Genomic DNA, 15360 nt, shown 5'->3' on the forward strand with positions numbered 1-15360 from the left:
ATGTTTGTTTTTTCCTTCTCTTTTCCAGGGAGGCTCAATGCACTGCTGGGTAAGACGATCCCGGGTCTCTGCTCCGCACGGAATTGCGGGATGGGGCCGTATCCGGGCGGAATTTGGGCATCTTTCTTGGAAATCTCCCATCCTAACCCCCTTTCCATGGGGTGTTGGCCTTGCTCCTTGGAAAAACAGACAATTTTTACAAAACATAACTAGAAAAATGGGGCAAACCACCTTTGCCCCCCAAATATTCCAAACTTCTCCTTCTGCAGAGCTGTTATCCTGAAGGAAGAGGGCAGCATTGTGCAAAAAAATGGGATTTCTGCTTTTCTTTCCCATTCAGGGGAGCGAGACTCGAGTCTTCGTAAGTGACATTCTTCTCCTGGCAAGTAAAATCTTGGTAAAATCCCTCAAATCTGCACTCCTAAATGAAAATATTGCTTAAATCAACATTTTCAGCTCAATAATTACTCATTATGTGGCCAGAGAGGAAAGAAAAGTATTTAAAATCACCCTTTTTTATCTTTTTTTTTGCAGGGAAACTCAATGCAGAGCTTGGTGAGTGTTTTTCTTTCCTATTCATGAGAAAACTGCGTTTGGCCAAGTTGCTATTTTTTGAAATTTTGCTTTTTTGGTCAATTTGAGAAATCTGAGAGATTGATTTTTTTAAAAAAAGACTAATTTGGGTTAACAGAATAGTGATTTCTGCCTATTTGTCTTCATTGTTTCTAGCCAAGTGTGATGCAACCATCAGTAAGTGGAATTTTTACCATGGGGAAACCAGAGACATTGAGGATTCTCCAGGAATTCCAGAAATCTAGCAAGGACTAATATCATTTTTTTCCTATTTAAAGGGTTATTTACTGTGGAGCTGGGTAAGCCCTTTTCCATTTTATTTTTTGCTGTTGGCATGGCTCTGTTTTCATCCACCTTGCAAAAATCAGAGTATTCAAGGCAAAATTACAGATTAAAACCCTGTCATCCTGCAAAAATAATTGCAAACAGGGATAACTTATGCTAGAATAGAACTGACCTTATAGTCTGAATTACAGGGGCAAATATAGATGTGACATGTGAAAGGCAAAAAAAATTACAAAGCAAAATAACCTGGATTTATTTTTCACTCCTAGGGGAGCGTCATACAAAAATTGGTAGGTTTTTTGCCTTCCTTCTCTTAAACAACCAAATTTAGCTATTGATAAAGCTGCTTGCTTGCCTTATTTAAGTGAAATATGGTGTTTTTATAAATATATAGCCTAATTTCTTCAAATAACCTTATTTTTTTCCGTTTTGCTTTTAAGGGGAACTTACTGCAGAAGTCGGTAAGTCACTCGCCAAATAACCTTTAATAGAAAGGATATATTGGTCAAAGAATTGAGAAATTCTTTTATTTCTGTTTTATTTTTAGGGCACTGTGATAGAAAACTTCGTGAGTGTCTTATTTATTTACTTATTTTTCTCCTGTTTCCATCACTTAACATATAAACAGTATTATTTAATACAGAAACATACATGCAGGACAGAAGGTTATGCTAAAAACGTTTATAATGCCTTATTTTGCCACTGAGAAATGAGATATTTTAACAAATTCCTGTTTCTTTTCTTTTTTAAGGGAAATACACAGTAGAACTTGGTAAGGAATTTTCCCTGCTTTGTTGCAATTGAATTATTTGCACTTTTCTTTGCCTATTTCTGATTTTTAAGGGAAGGAAGGGGCAGCTTTCTGCTTTAATCTGGCTGAGAAATATTATTTTTTTCATTTTCAGAGGACCGTGATGCAAAAATAAGTAAGTGCAGCCACCCCCAAGCCCTGTCTGTGCTTAACATCATCCCAGCGGTCGCTGTTCATTTACTATTTTTAATTATGAGATCATGGAATTGTGGCTGCTTCTTGGGAAGTGCTAATTTAACCCTGGACAAGCCACATTTTTAAGCAAAAAAAAAGCAGCATTTGCGCCAAGTAGAATAAAACCATTTAAGGGCCTGAAGGGCTGTGCTGATAACATGGAGAAACAACAAAATTCAGCATAATTATTAATTAATTGTAATTATTCTCTTCCAGGGGAGCATGAAGCAGAGATAAGTAAGTGACGTTTTCCCTGCTTTTTCCATCTGCACCTAAAAAGAGCTTTGCCTAAAACTGTTGTTTTTTCCCTCGTTTTCAGGGAGGCTTACAGAGCTGCTGGGTAAGTGTGTTTCTTTTTGCACATTTTAGCAGAAATCCTGCTAAATTTTAGCAGAAATCCTGCTAAATTGCAGCTACCTGCAATGCATCATCCAAAAAGAAGAGAAAAAAACAGTTTAATAGCTAGAAAATGGGTCATTTTTGAAGTCACGAAGAGTGAGGTTTTAGGGAAATCCTGCAGAAAAGAGGTTTGGTGCCAATTTCTCTTCCTCTCTCTTTTCTCCCCAGAGCACCAGGATTCGGAAGTTCGTAAGTCCATTTATTTTTCCTTTTTATTTGCAGCTGTCTCATGGCATCTCCCTTCATTGCATCCACAACCCCCAAATTTAGGGGTTTTGCCCAACAAGAATCATAATTAAACTTTGCTAAGCCAGATGTGCCGTGCTTATATGTTATATACAGGTAAAATAGGAGAAAAATATTCATTTTATATTCATTTTTTCTGTATTTTTCCTTTTCTTTTAGGAAAAAAGGATGCCACAATCAGTAAGTGTATTCCTATTTTTGGAGGGGAACAACCCTTTGGTATTCCTAAGCAATTCCTTGAGCAACCTTGCACGGGAATTGCACTGATGAGAACAAATATTATTTTTTCCTTTTCAAGGAAAACTGACAGAAGAGCTTGGTAAGCCCCTTTTGTCACTTTTACAGATCTAATTTTGGATTTTTTGTGTTTATTTTGGTTTTTTAATCATGTTTGTATTGGACCAATTATGTTCACTCTTAATATAAATTTAGAAGGAAACAAGTAAAGGGCTAACACAGACTTTTTAAAAATAAAATAACAGATAGCATAGGGGAATTGGTGATGGACTATAAATGATCCTGTATCTTGATATAGAAATACATTATAAAATAGGAAAAAAACCCAACATTTTACTTCTTTTTTTCCATTCCTTTAGAGGAAGTCGAGGATCTGGAAGCTGGTGAGTGATATTTTTCCCTCCTATGTTATAAAAAATAGGTAGTTTCAAGGGAATTTAAATACACAGTAGTATATGCATGTATGTGTGTATACATATAGCAATATTTTGGACTAAAATCCAGTTTTTCTGCTTTTTTTCCCCTTTTTTTAGGGGAACGTGATGCCACGGTTGGTACGTGTCCATGTCCTTCCCTTGTTAATCATTATTATTGCCTTTAAAATTCAACTTAGGGTTTTGTGCACTCAATTCCACGGATTTTATGTGCCTACAACTAGCAATTTTCAAGCCTACTCTGAAAATGATTTAAAAAATGATAAAAATGATAATTAAAGTCTAAAGAATTGTAAATAGAGGAAAGGGATATTGATGAAAATCTCTATTTTTTCTCTCTTTTAAGATGCACTCTCTGCAGCAATTGGTAAGCATGTTTTCTCCCTCCCAGCAAAACAAATATACCCAATTTCAGCCCTGCATTTTGGTTTTATTCAGTTACAGAGTTTGTATTGACCATTTTGATCTTTTTTCCTTTTATTTAGATGAGCGTGACAGAAAAATTGGTAAATACCATTTTTTTTTCCTGAGAAGAAAGTTTAGACAGGCTGGAAATTTTATTTATTGATTTATTAAATATCCTTTTCTGCCTTTTAAGCTGAACTTACTGCAGAGCTTGGTAAGTCTCATTTTCTTTCATTTATTGAAAGATTGGGTCATTTAATTCGATTTTAATTCATTTGTTTAATAAAAGACACAATTCTGAGCTGCTTTGGGGAATTTTATGGAAATCTGGACTAATGGGAATAAGGTAGAAAGATAAATTCCTTCTCCTTTATAATAAACAACGCAAACAATAGTAATCAGTAGGCACTGAAATATAGTTTTTTTTGAAATATATTTGTTTTTGCTATGCAAAAAAGTGGATTTATCCAATAATTGCTTCCGTTTTTTTCTCTTTTCAGAGGAATATAAAGCAAAAATGAGTAAGTGCCTCTTTTTCCTTTCCTTTTGGAGCATGAACTGTAGACACCCTTAGAATAGGAAAAGCATCATTAAAACCCTTTTTTTCCCCTTTTTTAATAGGAAAATGCAGTGAAGAACATAGTAAGTGCCTCTTTTCCCTGGATAACTTTTGGCTTTGGCTTTAAGTTCCCATCGGTGCTAATAATGATTTTATTGTGCCTTTTTTTTTAGGGAAAGGCGAAGGAAAACTGGGTAAGGAATCTGGAGAACGTGGAATTCCCTGCAGGAAAGCAGGAGCGCCGAAGAGGCACCGGGATCTCTCCATGGGGCTTTGCCCGGGAGGGATGTGGTCCTGGGAATGCCGTTTTACTCCTGCCCTGTTAAGAGGGATGGAGATCGACCCCATTCCAACCTTTCCCGGTCCCGTATCCCAGGAAATTGACCCCATCCCAGCCTTTCCCGGCCCCGTATCCCGGGAAATTGACCCCATCCCAGCCTTTCCCGGCCCCGTATCCCGGGAAATTGATCCCATCCCAGCCTTTCCCGGCCTGTATCCCAGGAAATTGACTCCATCCCAACCTTTCCCGGCCCATAGCCAAGGAAATTGACTCCATCCCAGCCTTTCCCGGCCTGTATCCCAGCAGATTGACCCCATCCCAACCTTTCCCAGCCCGTGTCCCGGGAAATCGGCTCCATCCCAACCTTCCCCGGCCCATAGCCGAGGAAATCGACCCCATCCCAGCCTTTCCCGGCCCATGTCCTGGGAATTTGACCCCATCCCAGCCTTTCCTGGCCAATAGCCGAGGAAATCGACCCCATCCCAGCCTTTCCCGGCCCCTATCCCAGCAGATCGACCCCATCCCAACCTTTCCCGGCCCGTGTCCCGGGAATTCGACCCCATCCCAGCCTTTCCCAGCCCCTATCCCAGCAGATCGACCCCATCCCAGCCTTTCCCGGCCCATATCCCGGGAAGTCGACCCCATCCCAACCTTTCCTGGCCCCTATCCCAGCAGATTGACCCCATCCCAACCTTTCCCGGCCCGTATCCCAGCAGATACCAAATTTTGGAGGAAAAAATGGTTCAAAATCCCCTTTTTTTCTCTCTTTTCCCCCCAGCCAACGTGACGCTGGACCCGGCCACGGCTCATCCGCGCCTCGTCCTCTCCGCGGATCACCGGAGCGTGCGCTGGGAATACCTGACGCCGGAGCCTCCATCGGATCCGCGCCGCTTCCGCGCCGATCCCTGCGTCCTGGGCAGCGAAGCCTTCACCTCCGGCCGCCACTATTGGGATGTGGACGTGGCCCAGGGGCTCTACTGCGCCGTGGGAGTGAGCCGGGAATCTCCGGCACGGAAAAGCGGCGCCGGCTTCAGCCCGGCCGAGGGAATTTGGGCCGTGCAGCAATGGGGATTCCAGAACCGGGCGCTCACGGAGCCGCCGACGCTCCTGGCGCTGCCGCGGGTGCCCCGGCGCATCCGGGTGTCCCTGGATTACGAGTGGGGAGAGGTGGCGTTTTGGGATGCCGAGAGCCGGGATCCCATCTTCACCTTCCCGCCGGCCGCTTTTGCCGGAGAGCGGGTCCGGCCCTGGTTCTGGCTGGAGTTGGGATCGTTGTCCCTCGCGCGGTGACGCTCGGGTGGCCCCGGGGACACCTCATATCCCCCCCTTGCTCCCACTTTCTGGAATCATCACGCTTGGAAAAGACCTTTTCCATGGAGGTGTTTTCCCGGGTGGTTCAGAGAACTCGTGCAATGAGTTCTGCCCGGCCTCAGCCCGGCGTCTCCCCGTTGCTCCTCCGGGAACATCCACGGGGAGAATCCCGCTCATCCTCCACCTTTTGGGATGCTCCGTTAAGTCACCGTCCCCCTTTCCTGTGTCACCCACCTGGGATTTCCCTCTCCCATCCTCGTGGCTACAGCTCGGACCCGGATTTCAACTTTCCGGGACACTTTTTAGGAGCCAGAGGGGAAAATCCCGATTTCCATGTGTCCCCCTTAAGTCACCCCTCGCGTGACAAATTCGGGATTCACCTCCCGAATCCCTCCTTAATGTCCCCTTTTGTCACCCCTAAATCCCGCCTTGTCCCCAGGCCAAGGGTGGCTTCCCATTCCCAATAAACCGTGTGAGCCTCTCCGGAGAATTTATTTGCTTAATTTTTCCCGTTTTCGGGTGAAAATTGAGCTCCATGCGGGAGCTCAAGGCCGCCCGGCCCCGCCGGCAGCCAAAGGAATTTTCCTCCTCCAGCCGAATCCAACGGAGCGTTTTCCAGGCCGAAGCTTTATCCATCCCAAGGCTCCGGAGGGATCCGTGCCAGCCTTATCCTGGCAAGGAGCCACGGGAAGATCCGGCCTCCCGCATTGCTTTAAATAGGGCTGCCCTTTCCCTGGGATCCCACGTGGTATCCCGCTGTCCGGAACGGACACAAGGGAATCCATGGGCTCCGTTTTCCTTGGATTTGCAAATCGGGAAGGAGCCCCGGTCGGCTGAGCTGGGGGAACAGGAGGTAGGTGACTCCTTGGGGACAGCGCGGGAGGGGACGTGTCATTCCAGGAGCTTGGAATGGGATCAAGGCTTGCGGAAGTGCGGAGCGAGCGTCTCCAACGGGAACGGGTGGCCGCAGCCCTTGGAATTGCAGCCAAAGAGGGGGAAGTGAGCCCTGGGATCGGAGCATCCGTATGGGAAAACTCTGGGAGGGAAGAGCCGGTGGGTCCTGGGTTGTGGGAATGGAGACATGGACCTGGAAGGAGCCTCCTGGCCAATGCTCCCAAAATGGGAATGCCAAAATGGGCCTCCCAAAATGAGCTTCCCTAAGGAACATTCCCAAAGGGATTTCCATAATGAACCTCCCAAAACAAGCTTCTCTAAGAAACATTCCCAAATGGATTTCCATAATGAACCTCCCAAAATGAGCTTCCCCAAGGAACATTCCCTAACGAACCCCCCAAAATGAGCTTCCCTAAGGAACATTCCCAAATGGATTTCCATAATGAGCCTCCCAAAATGAGCTTCCCTTAGGAACGTTCCCAAATGGATTTCCATAAGGAACCTCCCAAAATGAGCTCCCCTAAGGAACGTTCCCAAATGGATTTCCATAAGGATCCTCCCGAAAAGAGCTTCCCTAAGGAACATTCCCAAATGGATTTCCATAAGGATCCTCCCGAAAAGAGCTTCCCTAAGGAACATTCCCAAATGGACTTCCATAATGAACCTCCTGAAAGGAACCTCTACACCTTCCTCTACCTCCTTTTGCTCCCATTCCCAGGAGGACCCTTGGGAGAAGCCACCGGGACCATGGCCTCCAACTCTCCTCCAGCCCCATCCCGGCCGGAGCGAGGAAAACTCGGAGATGCCGAGGGATCCCCGCACCGAAGCCAGCTCCGGAACGGGAATTTCCAAGCCAAGCTCCACCTGAGCCATTTGGAGGCCAAGCTGAAGCTCCTGGGACTCCGCGGAGGCCCGGAAGAGCGGGAATATCTCAGCTTGTGCCGCACCGGGATGCCGGTCTCAACGGGTGACACCGGAGAGGATTCCCCCCGTGACATCCCAGACGGAGCCTCCATTGAGGATCCCGTCCGCGTGGATGGGGTCAGCTCCGAGGGCTGCTCCTTATCCCAAATGGGACCAAATCCTTCGCCTAACATCAGTTAAGGATGAATTTCCCAAATCGGGTGTTTTTCCACCAGGAGCAAACGCGGAGAAGCCTGGAGGAGCTCAGGAAGAGAAGGGAGGAGATGCTGGAAGCGAAGGCGAGCAGAGCAAGGCAGTGCCGGGAATTCCTGGTAAGCAGCTCCGCTCCTCATCCATCCAAATCCCAAGGGATTTTGGTGGGAACCATCCCTGTATCCCGTAGGCGCGGACGGAGACGGAGAGGCAGAAGGTGGTGTCGGAATTCCGGCAGCTGCGCCGCTTCCTGAAGGAGCAGGAGCTGCTCCTCTTGGCGCAGCTCGGAGAGCTGGATCGGGATATCGGGAAGAGGCAGGAGGAAGAGGAGGCCAAGGGGACGGGGCAGCTTTCCCTGCTCGACATCCTCATCTGCGACTTGGAGAGGAGGCTGGAGCGGCCCACAAGGGAATTCATGCAGGTTCGGAGAGAAATCCCACGGGAAGGGAGGCAGATGCAAGCCCGGCATGGCCCGAGCTGCAGGAATTCCCTAATTCAGGAATGGGAGGCTGAGGTTTTGTCCCTCTCTTTCTATCCCAGGATGCCCAAAGCACCGTGAAGAGGTTGGTGCCTTTTAGTCCAAGCAAAGAGAAGGAGGGAAAATCCCATCCCGTTGAGCTGGGGTGACGCATCCCGACACTCTTTGCATCCAGGTGGGAGAAGGGGGATGCCTGGAAGCCAACGGACACCTTCCTAGACCTGGAACAGAGAATCCATGTTATTTCCCAGCAAAACGTTGCTCTCCAGGAGACACTGAGGAGATTTCAAGGTAGGAAAAGCAGGATCAGATCTTCTATCTGCCCCAATCCAGGAGGACATCTGGGGCAGTGGATTTTCCAGGTGGACGGATCCATATCCAAGCTCTTGTGTCCTTCGTTCCCAGACATTTTGCTGTCTCAGTTGGAGAAGGAGCAAGGAGATGATAGGAAAGGTGGGTTTCTTTGTAGGGAACATCCCGCTGCTTCCCAAGGGGCTGTTGTCCCACTCGGAGCGCTGGGAGGGCTCCAGTCATTCCCAGTGGAAAAGGTGTCCGAGAAATCCTGGTTAAGCTTGTCCTGGGGTTTCTGGGATCCCCCAGATGGAATGGTCCATGGAATGGACCAATGAATGGACAGTGGTCCATGGAATTGTCCATGGAATGGGCCAATGAATGGACAATGGTCCATGGAATGGTCCATTGAATGGACCAATGAATGGACAGTGGTCCATGGAATGGACAATGGTCCATGGAATGGACCATGGAATGGACCAATGAATGGAGAGTGGTCCATGGAATTGTCCATGGAAGGGACTAAAGCATGGACAGTGGTCCATGGTTTGGACAGTGGTCCATGGAATGGTCCATTGAATGGACCAATGAATGGACAGTGGTCCATGGAATTGTCCATGGAATGGACTAATGCATGGACAGTGGTCCATGGAATGGTCCATTGAATGGACCAATGAATGGACAGTGGTCCATGGAATTGTCCATGGAATGGACTAATGCATGGACAGTGGTCCATGGAATGGTCCATGGAATGGTCCATGGAATGGTCCATGGAATGGACAATGGAATGGTCCCCCATTCCATGAAGTGTTTCCAAGCAGGGATCTCTCTGCTCGCACTCATGTTCCCAGGACCAAATCGTATTCCCTATGTTGGGAATTGTCCCACCCGGGATGGGACCCTGTGTTTCCCTAATGCATTTTTCCCTCCCTCCGGCAGCGCTGGTGACGCTGGATCCCGACACGGCCAACGCGCGGCTCCTCCTGGCCCGGGATCGCCGCGGGGCCACCTGGACCCGCATCCAGCAGGATCTGCCTCCCAAATCCCAGCGTTTCCACCCATCCTGCTGCGTTTTGGGCTCCCGGGGCTTCTCCGAGGGGCGGCACCGCTGGGAGGTGGCACTTGGGGACAGGGGCGCTTGGGCCATCGGGGTGGCCCGCGAGTCCGTGCGCAGGACGGGCTGGGTGGCCCTGGTCCCCCACGAGGGCATTTGGGCCCTGGGGCTTTTCGGGAACCGCTACCGGGTCTTCACCTCTCCCGCAACCTCCCTTCCCGCTCCCGGGAAATCCAGCAGGATCCAGGTGTCCCTGGACTACGGGAGGGGGCAAGTGGCGTTTTATCTCCCCGGGGAAAAAAATCCCATTTTCACCTTCCAAAACGCTGGATTTGGAGGGGAGAGGATCTTTCCTTTCTTCTGGGTGGGCAGAGGGTGCCACCTCCACCTCTGAGCATCACCCGGATGCTGGATGGGGAATTCCAGAAGATCCCAAATCCCCGGGGACAGCAGGATCCAGGGATCGTCTGGCTGCAGCGCTGGGCACAGGAGCAAGATGCCCTCAAGTACAACCAGGGCTGCGCACGCGCCAATTTTGTTTATTTATTTTTCTTTTTGTGACATAATATTTGTGGGATAATCTCTTGCAAGAAATCTCATGAAAAAAAATACAAAAATTCATGGAATATTTCCAAAAATACATGGAAAAAAATACAAATTTCTCTCGTCCTTTCACGCTATTCCTGGGGATGCAGAAAGGGTCCTGGTCCCAGGACTGTCCTGGGGACCAACCTCCTCGTGCACCAGTGCGTGCACAGGACGAACGGGCTCAGTGAATGCCGGACGTGCGAAAAAACCTTCCAATCCCGCTTGGATCCCAGCGCCAAGCGGAGCCGGACGCCGGAGGAGACCCCTCTGCAGTGCCCCGAATGTGCCAAGTGTCCCCAGGAGGGATCAGAGCCCCTTGAACATCCAAGATTCAGAGGGTGGGGGAAATTTGGCAAAGAGCTGCAGGGAGGGCATGAGGAGAGCGATGGAAGACTGCTGACTTCCCCTGGGATCCCACTGCTAGATACAAGTTCAAATACAAATTCATGTTCAGATACAAATTCACTGGAACAGGCTGCCCAGAGAGGTTGTGGAGTCTCCTTCTCTGGAGATCTTCAAAACCCGCTTGGATGCAGTCCTGTGCCACGTGCTTTAGGTGTCCCTGCGTATGCAGGGGGGTTGGACTAGATGATCTCTAGAGGTCCCTTCCAACCCTAAGCATTCTATGATTCTATGATTCTATGATATAAGTCTCCTGTGCTTGGGAGGAGTCTCAGGGCTGTAGAGGAAGCAAAGAGCCCTGCCCATGGGCCGAGCCAGGAGCACCCGTCCCCTCCCTTCATTGGGCAAATCGCCTGGAGCAAACAACCCGGGAGACAAAGTTTGGAGCTGGGTACTCCCTTAGACCTTGTGCAGCTCCAACACGTCTGGTGAGTGACTCCTCTCTCTGCAAAAATGATCTTAAAATCAACTCTATCCCTTTCTCTTGCTCCCTTCCCTCCTTTGGAATTGTGTCCTGCTCCATGCAGGGTCTATCCAACCTCCTTTGCTGCCTGTTCCCACTTTGTGGAGAAGAAGTTGGGTTGGCTGCTCCTTCCTGGTGGGAAATTCCTGAGTCTTTGTCCTGGAGAAGAACTTCCCCTTGGTCTCCATGGCCCCTCTCCTCATTTTTCCTTTTCCCTGTGTCCTCTCCAGGTAGAGTCTCCGAGGAAATGCTGTTTCCCCTGGGCTCAGCTTGCCCCCTTCTCACCAACCACCTGCGGATCTTCCTGTGCTGTTTTGTGGTCCTCCACGTTCTCCATGTGGGATCAGGTGGGAATGTCGCTGGTGCGGCACAAGGGTCTTGCCCAGCTGTGGCTGTCAGATTGGGGTCTCCATGATCAGGAATCTGGGGCGATCGGGGCAGGGAGGAGGTTGTGGGGAGGAGAAGTGTCCGTGGGGTTTCGCCCCATCTGGGCTTTCACTTTCATTTTTGCTCTCGCATGGATGACATGGGGGTTGGGGCAGCTTCTCAGTCTTGTCCTTCAACAGCTTCTTGAGTTTTTTATGAGCATGATGAGGAGGAGGTGGAGAGCCCTATGCAGGATGATCCCAACTCCAGAGGGGTCAGGACAAGCTTTGCAGGAAACCTTATTCTCACCTGAGTCCTCCCCAACCTTCTCCTGTGTCTTTGTTTTTCCCTTCTGTGGGCACCCAAACACTCACCCCCAAATCATCATCCTTCAGCCCCAACCATTCATCCTACCTATGCAAAAATCAGTGTGTCTCTGCTTTTCCTGTGTCCTTCTCCACTCACAGCCCAGCTGAAGGTGGTGGGACCAGGTCACCCTCTCGGTGCCACTGTGGGGCAGGAGGTTGTGCTGCCCTGTCAGCTCTCCCCTACCTTGAATGCTCAGACCATGACTCTCAGGTGGATCCGCCATCGCATATCTGAAACGGTGCATCTCTACCATGGTGGAGAGGACCTGTATTTGGAGCAGATGAGAGAATATCGAGGGAGGACAGATTTGTCCCATGATGGCCTCACCAAAGGAAAACTGGACTTGATAATTACCAATGTGAGACCCTCTGATGACGGGCTGTTTGTCTGCACTGTTCAAGATGATGCTGGTTATGCAGAAGCTGTGGCGGAACTGGAAGTTTCAGGTGTGTTACTGGCTCAGGTCTTACCTAGAGTTTAGCTACATTTCCATGATGTTAGTTCTGGACCATGACAACCAAGTTCAGGTTCCCCACTCTAAAGGGCAGGAAAATGATTCCTGCACCAATGCAGATGGGAAATGTGTGAGGTCTGAGGCAGATTTCATACCTGGGGTTGTCAGGAATCCTCTTTGGTCAATGTGGGTGGTTCTTGTTCGTTTCTTGCCCTGGGTTAGGGGATGCCTGGTCCTGCAGCCTCTTCAGGACACATTGGGTGGGGATGCACCTCAGGGAACCTATTAAAGTTCTTCCTCTCTTGAAGGGATCCACTCAATACTCAACCCCGGATCATCATTTTCTCCCCAGCCATAGGCTCTTCTCCAGTTGTCTCACTGGAGGGCTACCAGGATGGAGGAATCCGGGTGGTGTGTCGCTCGTCTGGCTGGTTCCCAGAGCCTGACATGCTGTGGAAGGATCCCCGTGGACAGCAGTTGTCCTCAGTGTCTCAAACACAGTCCCGCAATGAGAAGGGCCTCTTTGGGATAGAGCACAGCATCACCGTGAGAGGGGAGGTAGATGGGAGCTTGTCCTGCGTGGTGAGGAACAGCCGCCTTGGCCAAGAGGAGTCGTCGTCTCTGCACATATCGGGTCGGTTCCCCATTGGGGATGTGGAGAACCTCCCATTAGGAGGGAACGAGGGTCCTAGGAGGAGAGTGAGAGCAGATGAGTAGTGATGTCTCCTTCTTCCTTAGCTCCCTTCTTCCATGATGCCCATCCCTGGAAGGTGGCTCTGGCACTGATGCTGGTGACTCTCTTAATCCTGATACTTGGTTTAAGTGTCTACGCTGTTCACCTGTTCAAGAAGAAAGGTAAAATGTGGCGCAAGGGTGGAACACGGTAAAATGGACACAAACGAACAAACAAACAAAACAGGATCAAGGGAGGATCCATCCAGATGTAAAGGGATATTTTTCGGAGGGGTGAATAGAGGAGGGATGAGACCAAGATTGTCCTGGCAAACACGGGTCCTCTACTAATCTTCTCTCTTTTTTGCTTTTCTTTTCAGGGAAACAGTCCCGAGATCTGAGTGAGTCTTTGTCATTTTCACTTTTGGAACCTTTCCACAATGTTGTGACTTTGGCATGGATCCTGATTTGATCCAAAAAAAATGATTTGGATTGGAACGAGCTCGCAATGAGTCTGAGGAAGCCCAGGCTGAGCCAGGGTGTTGTCAATGTGCCCAGGATGGGGTGCAGAAGCCAGGGAGCAGGACTAGCCTCTTTCGGAGTTGGGAAGGGGAAAGGAAAGTCCCTTTCTCATGGGCTTGTGCTTTTGTTTTGCCTTTCAGAGGGAAAAAAACGGAGTTGGGCAAGTGTTTTTCCCCCTTTAAGATTGCTCTACAAATGGATGTCCTCCAGATGGACACCAGCTTCTTGACTTTTGTTCTTGTCTGGGAAAAGGACGTGGTTAAATCCAGCTCATGCTGAGCTGGTGTGTTGTCCACGTGCCCAGGATGGGGATGCAGCAGACTGGCACTCTCTGGAAGTGCCAGCAGTATCTGGGCATTGCCCCTTCCCTGGGAATGAGGAAGAGAAGCCAACTCCAGGCATAGAGTCATCCCCAATGATGCTTTTTCCTGCGGTTGCATCTTGGCGATGGGAGGCTCCTCTGCTCATGACTTCTTTTTCTTTCACTTTTCAGAGGCAAAGACTGCAGAGCTGGGTGAGTCTCTATTTCCTGTTTTCACTTATAAACCTTCTGCAAAAAGCTGATCTCTTCAGCCCCAAGGTGGCTTTTCCTGACTGCGGTCCCAGGTTGAGGCCTCTCAAAGCGAGGTCTCAGATCTCCAGAGAGCCCCCAAACTCTGTCCTGAGAGAGGAGGATCTCAGGGGTGTCTGGAAAGGCCTTGAGCCCTTGCCCAGCACTGGAAGCTCTGCCTTGTCCCTCTCCAAAAAAGCAGTGACTGGTCTGGGGACACCCTAGTGAGATGTGTGGGGTGAGAACAGGACTGGACACTCTTCCCTGCCCATGTCCTCAGTGTGGCCCCGTGTGGGGACAAGCATGGTGTTATAACCGGCTCTCATCTTTCCTTGCAGCGTGGAGAAGAATCATTTTCCCTGTAAACACAGGTAAAGACAGTTTGTCCTTTTATCCTTCCTCAGTCCTTTCCTTCTATGGAAAGTCCTCTTCATTTTTTTTCTGTGTTTCTATTGGGTAGATGGGCCTGGACATTTCTGGACCGTCCCTGTCCTCAACAGACAGTCCATGACTTGTATCTTAGAGCATGAACCTGACAGCACCAGGCCTTGCTCCTCCTTGGTGGAGGGAGCTGTCGTGTCCCACCTTAATGAAAGTGGAGAACCAAAGAGTTCTTCAAGCCAAAGAGGTCTTCACCCAAACTGTTCCTATCCCAAAGACCCGTGCCAACACTCTGCTTGTTCTTGTGCCTGCAGAGGAGGTTTTCCTGGATCCAGACACAGCTCATCCACAGCTCGTACTGTCCCAGGACTGCAGAAGTGTGAGATGGACTGAAACATGGCAGGACCTTCCATACAGCTACAAGAGATTCAAACTACTGTGCTGTGTGCTGGGCCAGGAGGGGTTCAGTGAGGGGAGACACTGCTGGGAGGTGGAGGGGGAGGTGGGTGATGAGACACACTGGGCCGTGGGGGTGGCCGCTGAGTCTTTGCGGAGGAAGAGATTGGTCTCTCCCAGTCCTTTAGAAATGATCTGGGCTGTGCAGCAACAGAAGGGAAAGTTTGAGGTTCTCACAGATCCTTGCACCCCGTTGTCCTTGTCTCCAGTCCCCAAGAGGATCTGGGTAGTTCTGGACTGCACATTAAAGCAGGTGACATTTGCCAATGCCGATAACGGGGCTGAGATCTACACATTCAGCTCAATCTGCTTCATGAGGGCAAACATCTACCCTTGGTTTTGGGTGGAAAAAGGAGAAGTCCATGTGTGCCCCAAGGCCAGCACCTTCCCAACATCCTCACCCCATCCCACCTCCCCTCCAGCCTCCGAGGCCTCCTGCCCTTCTCCAGACACCCTTCATACTCCTCTCCTTGGTGATGCAGGAGAAGAGACTCAGGTCAGCTCTGCCCCAACACAGGGACCGGATGGTGACTGAGGGCAAAGAGGCTCCATGGAGGCTCCAGTCCCAATCCTGGAGTCGGGATGGAGGT

The 15360-nt window shown here is 49.4% G+C and overlaps 3 protein-coding genes across 3 annotated transcripts; all 3 read left to right on the forward strand.

Moving 5' to 3' along the window:
* On the forward strand, positions 1 to 5693 carry LOC148593779 (zinc finger protein RFP-like). Its single transcript, XM_088529642.1, has 13 exons — positions 1 to 49; positions 341 to 361; positions 535 to 555; positions 730 to 750; positions 852 to 872; positions 1128 to 1148; positions 1299 to 1319; positions 1406 to 1426; positions 2163 to 2183; positions 2411 to 2431; positions 2648 to 2668; positions 3259 to 3279; positions 5170 to 5693. The coding sequence occupies exons 1-13, from the start codon at positions 1 to 3 to the stop codon at positions 5691 to 5693; spliced, it is 804 nt and encodes a 267-aa protein (XP_088385768.1).
* A 1662-nt stretch (positions 5694 to 7355) lies between these two features.
* On the forward strand, positions 7356 to 9941 carry LOC104579406 (zinc finger protein RFP-like). Its single transcript, XM_088529644.1, has 7 exons — positions 7356 to 7649; positions 7748 to 7843; positions 7915 to 8145; positions 8265 to 8287; positions 8378 to 8493; positions 8608 to 8655; positions 9433 to 9941. Exons 1-7 carry the CDS (start codon positions 7356 to 7358, stop codon positions 9939 to 9941), a joined length of 1317 nt encoding a protein of 438 aa, XP_088385770.1.
* Positions 9942 to 9952: 11 nt separating this feature from the next.
* LOC104577553 (butyrophilin subfamily 1 member A1) lies at positions 9953 to 15305 on the forward strand. The gene is made up of 10 exons (XM_088529645.1): positions 9953 to 10053; positions 10243 to 10418; positions 11231 to 11347; positions 11834 to 12181; positions 12542 to 12823; positions 12928 to 13044; positions 13242 to 13262; positions 13877 to 13897; positions 14272 to 14304; positions 14629 to 15305. The coding sequence occupies exons 1-10, from the start codon at positions 9953 to 9955 to the stop codon at positions 15303 to 15305; spliced, it is 1893 nt and encodes a 630-aa protein (XP_088385771.1).
* Positions 15306 to 15360: the final 55 nt, after the last annotated feature.

Source organism: Tinamus guttatus, unplaced genomic scaffold, assembly GCF_059628265.1.
Source record: "Tinamus guttatus ecotype Peru unplaced genomic scaffold, ASM5962826v1 Tinamus_guttatus_pri_ptg000334l, whole genome shotgun sequence".
Taxonomy (NCBI): Eukaryota; Metazoa; Chordata; class Aves; order Tinamiformes; family Tinamidae; genus Tinamus; species Tinamus guttatus.

What these genes read in the sequence shown, in the direction of transcription:
- LOC104577553 (XM_088529645.1), top strand. Translation starts at nt 9,953, where the DNA reads ATGCTGGATGGGGAATTCCAGAAGATCCCAAATCCCCGGGGACAGCAG. An exon ending in CAGGAGCAAGATGCCCTCAA is followed by an intron (nt 10,054 to 10,242) that starts GTACAACCAGGG and finishes CTGGGGATGCAG; the next exon opens with AAAGGGTCCTGGTCCCAGGA. An exon ending in GGCAAAGACTGCAGAGCTGG is followed by an intron (nt 13,898 to 14,271) that starts GTGAGTCTCTAT and finishes CTTTCCTTGCAG; the next exon opens with CGTGGAGAAGAATCATTTTC.
- LOC104579406 (XM_088529644.1), top strand. Translation starts at nt 7,356, where the DNA reads ATGGCCTCCAACTCTCCTCCAGCCCCATCCCGGCCGGAGCGAGGAAAA. An exon ending in GGCAGTGCCGGGAATTCCTG is followed by an intron (nt 7,844 to 7,914) that starts GTAAGCAGCTCC and finishes TGTATCCCGTAG; the next exon opens with GCGCGGACGGAGACGGAGAG. An exon ending in GCAAGGAGATGATAGGAAAG is followed by an intron (nt 8,656 to 9,432) that starts GTGGGTTTCTTT and finishes TCCCTCCGGCAG; the next exon opens with CGCTGGTGACGCTGGATCCC.
- LOC148593779 (XM_088529642.1), top strand. Translation starts at nt 1, where the DNA reads ATGTTTGTTTTTTCCTTCTCTTTTCCAGGGAGGCTCAATGCACTGCTG. An exon ending in GGAGCGAGACTCGAGTCTTC is followed by an intron (nt 362 to 534) that starts GTAAGTGACATT and finishes TTTTTTTTGCAG; the next exon opens with GGAAACTCAATGCAGAGCTT. An exon ending in GGAACTTACTGCAGAAGTCG is followed by an intron (nt 1,320 to 1,405) that starts GTAAGTCACTCG and finishes TTTTATTTTTAG; the next exon opens with GGCACTGTGATAGAAAACTT.